The 9,035-nt window shown below is 29.7% G+C and overlaps 1 protein-coding gene across 3 annotated transcripts; it reads left to right on the plus strand.

Moving 5' to 3' along the window:
- Positions 1-2,414: 2,414 nt before the first annotated feature.
- Positions 2,415-8,235, plus strand: LOC11444674 (protein DETOXIFICATION 43). Of its 3 annotated transcripts, none has more exons than XM_024772178.2 (12): positions 2,415-2,667; positions 2,944-3,065; positions 4,705-5,013; positions 5,252-5,457; positions 5,712-5,847; positions 6,067-6,163; positions 6,262-6,362; positions 6,754-6,917; positions 7,071-7,259; positions 7,367-7,462; positions 7,576-7,697; positions 7,918-8,235. In XM_024772178.2, exons 1-12 carry the CDS (start codon positions 2,591-2,593, stop codon positions 7,958-7,960), a joined length of 1,662 nt encoding a protein of 553 aa, XP_024627946.1. In that variant the 5' UTR covers positions 2,415-2,590; the 3' UTR covers positions 7,961-8,235. The 3 variants fall into 3 exon arrangements, with proteins under 3 accessions (XP_024627946.1, XP_024627947.1, XP_003627698.3); XM_024772179.2 differs by having other exon boundaries at positions 5,255-5,457; XM_003627650.4 differs by having other exon boundaries at positions 5,294-5,457.
- The last annotated feature ends 800 nt before the right edge of the window (positions 8,236-9,035 follow it).

Below are 9,035 nucleotides of genomic sequence, written 5' to 3' on the forward strand. Positions count from 1 at the left end.
TAGAGTTGCTGATAGATTGCTCAAAGAATACATGATAATTTTTGCCCACAAAAAGTAACTCAAGCAACTAAAAAAATCACATTAGAGACCAAACTACATACTATAAAATAAGCGATGCGTACATACAAGATTAATTAAACACTCAAAATTAAGAGCTTAAAGACACATGTTAACATTTGTCATTGGTATTTTATTTTCTTTAACAATTAAACATGCTTGCCAGCTCTTACATAATGTCCTGATTTTATGTGGCGTGATCACTATATTTTCAACAAGACTAATGAGCCTGTTAAATATGCGTGACCTATTTCCTGCTTCATAAACATAAAGTAATATACAATTTTGTTTGTTTTAATTTGATTAGCAGTTTCTATTATGTAGCCATCAAGGGTATACGGAACTGAACTGAGGGAGGTATTTCCTCATTGTCACGTTCTTAAACCTTATGTGAATGTGAACCCATCTTTCAACGTTTATGCATCTCATTTGATGCTACTTTCCCCTAATATGTGCACTTTTATTTGTTATAACTAAGGGAGGTTTTAACTATAAGAAAAGACAAAGATACAATGCTATTCGTATCTCTGGATTCTCTGCAGCATATCCGAGCAATTCTTATAAGCAAAGTATTCATGGGAAAATGGAAAAGGATAAATTTAAAATATTTTAAAATAACTATTTCGAAAGGTTTTCAAATAATTGCAATCTAGTTTGATAATCAACCGAACCAACTCTAATAAAGTTTTCAATTTGACTAGACAATTAACTCATTGAACTTGATTCATGAATTGAATGAACTGAATTTTAGCTAAAAATCAAGTCTGTTAATCAAATAAGTTGAACTTGAACTATATATAATTCGACATGTTTGATTCATAAGTTAGCTCAATTATATGTATAAGTGTGCGCACATACATGTATGTGGAATTAGTTGTATTAGTTCTAGTGTTTATTTTTATTGTTTTTAGTTATTTGTAGCTTGCTATGTGTTTATTTTTCCATTTTTTTTTTTTGCATATTTATGCATGTATAAACTTTGTATTTGTGTTTGTCCTTTAAACAATATATGTTTGTGATTGCTTTTATTTTAATTCAATCTTTGTCTTTTGAAAATAAAAATTAAAGTAAAAAACTAATATTAATTTCACTATTTTAATTTTTTTAAAGGAAAGTTAATTATTTTAATTAAAATGCATAAAATATACATAAATATTAATTATTTTAATTATTTTTTTAACAATGCATAAAATATAATTATTAAAGTTGTAGAAAAATTATTTCGATAAACTTTACATAAATAAATTGTAAACAATAATAAATATGTGAATTATAAAATTAAAAGTGATACAAAGTTCACAACAATAATACATAAAAACTACATTTTCAATTGAAAAAACATAATTATATGAAATACATAATAATATTTAATGCTTACGATATTTTTTATCAATAATTTCAATGCTTGAGATTTTTTTTGAGGTTGCTTCTATAGTTGATGCACACTAAATTTTAGTTCACCTAATGCCATGGAATATTCACTCCAATGCAAGTTTTATATATAGTTTCCATCATTTATAAGAAATTTAGGTATAATACATCATACACTAAAGTTGCTCTTACGCAATTGTAAAGACTCATTTATTTGAAGATCTAAACCAAATTTAAGGAACATCTCTTTCAAATGGCGAATTTTCATACATATTGTATTCGCTTAAGATAAAAATCGTGATCATATATTTAAGATTAAGAGACTATAATTGTTTTTTGGAATGTGAGACTATAATGCATCACCCACTCGTACCTCATCAAACTTTTTCCTTTGGTTATATATATATATATATATATATATAGTCATGCTAATATGTGATCATGTTGAGGATTCTACATATAACAAATATTTTTTGAGATAAACTAATTTTTATCTTTTTGAAAAACAGATTAACATAATTTCCAATATATAATTTTTATCTGTGGATCGGATCATTAACATGTGTCCTTAGGACACATGTTAACATTTCTAATATATATTAACATTAATTATTATTTTATTTATAATTAAAAAAATAAATGTTTGTACCCAAGAAAATGAAAAAAGAGTGATAGTTTCACTAAATATTAAAAATATGAGGATCAAAATTATATTTGGCCAAAATAAGGCGACCAAAAAAACAATTGAACAAAGAAAAAACAAAGTAACACAATTTATTAATTTCATTAATACTTGTTGTTTGAGAGGATTTTCATTGGTAGTTGTAATAATACCTTATACTAGAATTTATTTGATTGTCCTCTTTTGTACCAAAAAAAAAAAAAAGAATTTATTTCATTGAGCAGCAAATTAGATTTGCCTGTTGGGTAACTGCAATGTTTCCTATAAATAGATTACTTGGCGTGTGACCTTTCAAAGCCAAAAGATAACACATCAAGTTCCTTAGTCTATTGGGAAACTTTGATTTTGATTTTGATTTTGAAAGCAAAATTGATCAATATCCCAAAATCACAATTGACATTGTTGATCAAGATTGATCTTATTACATCCCTCTCTTGCACCATCAAGTCTTTAAGAATCATTCTCCTTTGTGGATCTACTATGAATGAGAATGGTAATGCTAATGAACCCAACAAGAAGTGGAAATTTCCTTTCTTAGTTTTCTTCAATGATGCAAGGTATAATTATTAGATACATAAAATAATTTTAGCCTTTATTCTTGTAGTAGAAGCATATTATATACTAGACCATCCAGCCGTGCTCGCACAGGTCCTATCGACTAACCTAGCTAATGCTAAAAAATATTTTACATGAAGCTCCTAAATGAAGTGAAACCATATATATATATATATATATATATATATATATATATATATATATATATATATATATAATGAAGTTTTATGAGCTAGTACTAATAGTTGAATCTTGTATATTGTGATGATAAAATGTAGACTTATTTTCAAGTTGGATGCACTTTCAAAGGAGATATTAGGGATTGCAATACCCTCTGCATTAGCTGTTGCTGCTGATCCTATTGCTTCTCTTATTGACACTGCATTCATAGGCCATTTGGGTATTTATTCTCTTTTTTCTCACATTAACTTCATAGCTGTATGGAATCTCATATATGATTGTTAAATGAGAACTAAACATTGTTAACTAACTTTTAAGTTAAACCAAGCGCTGTGACTAATTTGCTAACACTCTTTGGTAAAAAAAATTATAAACTAGTTACAAGCTTTGTAAAAAAAATTATAAACTAGTTACGAGCTGAAAAATTCATTTATATAGTTTATAATTAATAACTAATAAGTAATTTTATTTTGGGCATCAAAGTAAGTTTTTTGTTAGTTTTTATCGCACAAAATCTGAAAATACATCTAGGTAAAAGGTGCAAAGTTACAATAAAAAGCAATTTAGACAACAATATCAAACCGTAGTAAAACCAATAAAACTAGGGTTATGCTAAAAAACTTAGAGCATCCACAATGGAGACCTCCATTTTTGAGTTCTTAAATGGGTCTCACATGTACACATCATTCATTTATAATTTTTTAATAGTAGTATCTAATAAGTAGTCAATCCCTCCAACCCAACATCTCATACAAAATTCTTAAATAGGATCCAGAAATCAACTATCAATAACTTTATACCATTACATATCAATTTTTTAATATTAAAAATGTGTGGGACCCACTTAAGACCACCAGAAAATTTCTCCACAATAGGTGTACCTATTAGATATCGAATTTTAAATAGTAAAGACCCTACCATCGTGGATGGTGGTAACGGTAATTATGCCTTGCTAACAATAATTTTTATTTTAATTTTTAAAAAATGTACAAATTTTCAATATAAAATTTCTATTCTTTAGCATTTCCAATAAAACTATGACTAAAACTTTAAGCAACGATTTTTCAGGTGTAAAGTACGCTGTCTTGCATATTCCAATATATAACTCTACCTTTTTTTTTCTTCCTATTCACATGATTCATCCAAGTGTCTAAAATGTGAGAACATATCACGTTTATTCTTCTCTGTTTCAACTTTCAAGAGAATCACCGACCACCAAGTTTTACGGCACCACAAAATTTGTTGGGTGTAACTAATAATGCCACAAAATCAGAATATTGTTTCGTAGAGATAATAAAAACATGTGTGTTCATTTTGGTTACTAAAAAATGTTTTTATCACAAAAATAAATAACACGTCAACTATATTGAACTCAAATACTTAATAGTCTCTTTTTATCATTTGATATATATACCTCAAATATGCATATATGTTTTGACAAATATGAGGCACATATATACATACTATTTGGGGTCAAAGTCTTAAAAATCGTACTCGAGATCTCATGAGTGAGACCTTCGGGCTTTGAGTCATGATTTAATTGGTTAATTAAAACACGACTGAAACATGTAATTAATAAATAAACAAATACGTATTAAAAAAAATCAGGAAAAAATCAACAGATTGAAGCAAACCGCAGTTCAACCCGATTCTATTAGATTATGACATACTTGGAAAGAACTTTGATTGAATCAACCGACATATTGGCGGGTTCTCGATTCAACATGTTGAATTGGTCTATCCGGATTTAAAAAGAATGCAATTACGTCCTAATAAAGGATACTCCTACACATTTGCTAGCGGCGCAAAGAGAAACAATGGCGAATATCTAACTTTGTTACATTTTCCAATGTGTTTAGGTCCCGTGGAACTTGCTGCTGCTGGAGTTTCCATTGCTTTGTTCAACCAAGCTTCAAAGATCACCATATTTCCTCTTGTTAGTATTACAACTTCCTTTGTAGCTGAGGAAGATACTATCAAAAGGATGAATATCAAAGCAGCTGAAAATGATAAGAGTAAATTAACTGAAGTAACACCTGAGAGTGATGTGGTTCAAGACATAGAGAAAGGGACACCCAAAGAGAGTAATAAGGCTCAAAAAGAATCTGTGGTAGGACACAATGAAACAAATGGTACACTTGGGAACAATGATAAGACTAATGGAGTTGGTATACTTTCTCTCTCCCCTGTCTCTTTCCATCTATATATATTATTGATTTCTATAAATATTTCAATTTTTCGTTTTAGTCACATTCTAAATTTTTTCTTCAACTTTTGATCCTCTAAAATTTTACATCACCAATTTTTTTCCGCAATCATGTTTAGTACATCTTAAAATTCTCCTTTGCAAAATTTTAATTTTGTTTTTGTCACTAGTTTTTGTTGATTATTTTACTATTATTCTAGCAGTGATGAATAATGAACAAGAACCCCATTTACTATCCTCAGATTCTAGGAGCAGTAAGATTAAGGAGATAGTTGTGAAGAAGAAGAAGAGACACATTGCTTCTGCATCAACAGCACTACTCTTTGGCTCAATTCTTGGTCTCCTACAAGCTTCAGTCCTTATATTTGGAGCTAAACCTCTATTATATGTGATGGGTGTAAAACATGTAAGATTATTTATGTTAGATATCATGCATCTCCATATAATTTATAGTAAATTATACGTACGATGCATGTTTTTTTAAGCTATACACAATGCATGTTGAGCAAGGTGATTTTGGGAAAGCTACAAAATGTAGTTTTTACAAAATCACGATTGGTCGTGATGATTCTGACAATTCACTGTGATATCAAATATGTACGTAAAATTTGTTACTTTAATTATAGTGGATCATTTTCTACTTTATATATATATATATAGGGCTCTCCAATGCTAAAACCAGCAGTGAAGTATTTGACATATAGATCATTTGGTGCTCCTGCGGTTCTTCTCTCATTGGCAATGCAAGGAATATTTCGAGGATTTAAGGACACAACAACTCCTTTATATGTCATTGGTATGATTTTACTCTCTTTAATTCCATTGCAAAAAATAAAGTACACAAATAACTTTAATTAGTAGGAGAAAATTAAACTAGTTATGTGTGTGGATTTCTCCTTTATTTGTACTTTATAAAGTACATAAATAATTTGGGAGATAAAGTATGCAAGCATAAACATATATATGACTGATTGAAAAATAATTGACTCATTTTTTTTTATTTGATTTTATATAGTTGCGGGATATTCATTGAATGTGTTATTGGAGCCATTACTTATTTTTAAATTGAAAATGGGCATAAAAGGAGCAGCAATTGCACATGTTATCTCTCAGTAAGTCCTAAATTTGTTGGTAAATCTTAACAAGAACTATTAACCATGACATATATTCTTATATACAAGTGTATCTTACAGAATTTTGATCCTTATAGGTACATGATGGCATTTACCCTCTTCTTCATATTAATGAAAAAAGTGTATCTCCTACCTCCAAGAATAAAGGATCTTCAGATTTTCAGGTTTCTTAGAAATGGTAAAGTTCTTGCTTTTACATAAATAAAATGCTTAGGCAGAAAATTCTTTACTATTTATCCGAGTGGTAAGAAATTTGAATACCTTAAGTTATTGGTTTAAGGGTTTGATCTTTAACTTTTGCAGACGAAGAAATTATTGCAATTAAAATGGTACAACACAAGTTTTACCTTGTCTATCCGACAAGTTCAAAAAATATTAGTCGCCATAGTAGACATGCAAACTTGACTTCCGAGAGGCCAAAATTTAAATTATAACATCGAAAAAAGAAATTAAAATATCAATTTTTTTATTAACAATAATGAGTGAAATTTTGTGAATGATCATCTTGACAATAAAATTTGAATAATTATGTTGGATTAATATTTTTTTCATAAATCGGTCGATTACAGGAGGTCTGTTGATGACAAAGGTAATAGCAGTAACATTCTGTGTGACTTTAGCAGCAAGTTTGGCTGCAAGGTTAGGTTCAATTCCCATGGCTGCCTTTCAACCTTGCCTACAAGTTTGGTTAGCATCCTCCCTTTTTGCTGATGGTTTGGCTATAGCTGTACAGGTACTGATTTTTTTGAAAATACATTTTATATTTTAATTTCATGTGAAAATTCATACTTGTTCTTTATGATTCGGGTGCAATGTCTTCGTTATTGCATATGAGAGATTTGAAATTGTCTGTGTTGCATTTATCTTATGGTTTGTCGATTTACAGGCAATCCTAGCTGGTTCTTTCGCGGAGAAAGACTGTAACAAGACAACAGCAGCTGCGACGAGGACTCTACAATTCGGTTTTATTTTAGGGGCGGGACTCTCTCTTATTGTTGGATTTGGTTTATACTTTGGAGCCGGAATCTTTTCCAAAAACCTTCAAGTTATACACTTTATCCGAATAGGTGCCCCGGTACGGTTTATGGATTAGAGTATCTCTTATACTCCTTTATTTTTGCAGAAGACAACATTTTATTTGTCACTATATATTATATCTAATTTCATCAAATTACTTACCAGATTGTAGCTGCTACTCAACCAATCAATACATTAGCCTTTGTCTTTGATGGTGTAAACTATGGAGCTTCTGATTTTGCATATGCTTCATATTCCTTGGTAATTATGTTTTCATGCCCCTGTTTTATTTTTTTTATATAATATAAGTGTCATATTTAATCAATCAAATTAATTGATATAGGAAGTAATTTTTGTTTGGTAAATTTATCCAGGTTACAGTGTCATTGGTAAGTGTTGGTGTAGAATTTCTTCTTTACAGGAGCAACCAATTCATTGGGATATGGATTGCACTATCCATCTATATGACTCTTCGCATGTTGGCCGGTGTATGGAGGTAACTTTTCCTTGTCCGAAGTAATCAAATGTTCGATTTTCATACTCGTTTAATTTTCATATATTTTCAGTCTTATTTATGTAGTGTCAGTTTAGTGGTAAAAATTTAACATCGTAAATTCATGGGACGGAGTTTAAATTCCTTCGGAAACATATACATAAAAAAATCAATTCAAGCATAACCAATTTTTTTTCATTTTCAAATGTTTTTGCACATGCAGGATGGGAACAGGTACAGGACCTTGGAGCTATCTCAGAGGATAATTGCACTAATATATCTTACATTACCCTACCTTAAGGGAAATTTTACTGTGCATTGAGCAGTAAATATACCTTATATAAACACCCCTTACATATTTAGGATCCATATAGATTTTGTTTACATTATGAATGTGACAATCTAAGAAAGTAGATTTGGGGGTGTAGGTTGTATTTTGCTTATGTCTTTATCCTGATGTAATTGGACCAAAGTATTTCTACTACTACCTTTTTATATATTCTGATTTTTCTTTGATGCCTAAAAGAACTAGTCTACTTTTTTTTGGATAAGCAAAGAAATACATTTAATGGAATATAATGAGTATTCTAATCTTATATGTGAAACCTAAAATTGATCCCTTTATCAATGAAAAGAAAAAGAAGAAGAAATTTATCCACTATATATTTTTAAGGAAGATTAACAGAGGAACATTATGATCAATTGAATTTTTACTGCTCCATACAATGTCTCACCGATCTCAAAACATTCAATTTAGTAAACATTCAAGCCACATATGTATTGGATGGGTTCACTCCAACCCATCAATTATTAGAAAAAAAGAAAAAGAAATAAAAGGAGTAAAAAGGGGGTGTGTTTAGTGTTTTGTTAATGGGTTTGAACTTTTAATGTGTTGGATCATGTATCCATTGTTCAACGAAAATTGCTCTTTAAGCTGCCAAAATTGCTTCCACGCACCACAAAATGATCCCTCTGTCTCCAGTGACAGTTAACTGTCATTCCTGGAAAATGTAACATAACATGTAAGTTTTTGCATAGTCTTTGTCTGAAATCATTGAAGAATGATTGCTAGAAAGTTTCTACACTCATTTGATGTCAAGAAATATGTAATGCATCTTTTAACCTGTTTAAATTGTTCAAATTTTGTCATACTTTCGCTATTGTCTGACATGAACTCGTAACGACAGTTAACTAGAATTTGTGTCAGCAGGAGTTTACTACCGTTGTTTCTCCAACGACACTTATCTGTCGTTGGAGCCCATATTTTTTTTTATTTTGCAATTTTTGTACCATTTAATGCTTCAATTAATTATTAATAATATTTTTTCAATGTTATGTTGT

Source organism: Medicago truncatula, chromosome 8 (assembly GCF_003473485.1).
Source record: "Medicago truncatula cultivar Jemalong A17 chromosome 8, MtrunA17r5.0-ANR, whole genome shotgun sequence".
Lineage (NCBI taxonomy): Eukaryota > Viridiplantae > Streptophyta > Magnoliopsida > Fabales > Fabaceae > Medicago > Medicago truncatula.

Bases quoted from the DNA above. Each gene is read 5' to 3' on its own strand.
- LOC11444674 (XM_024772178.2), top strand. From the start codon at position 2,591: ATGAATGAGAATGGTAATGCTAATGAACCCAACAAGAAGTGGAAATTT. The intron at 6,363-6,753 runs GTAAAGTTCTTG...GGTCGATTACAG, and splicing joins TTTCAGGTTTCTTAGAAATG to GAGGTCTGTTGATGACAAAG. The intron at 7,463-7,575 runs GTAATTATGTTT...AAATTTATCCAG, and splicing joins CATATGCTTCATATTCCTTG to GTTACAGTGTCATTGGTAAG.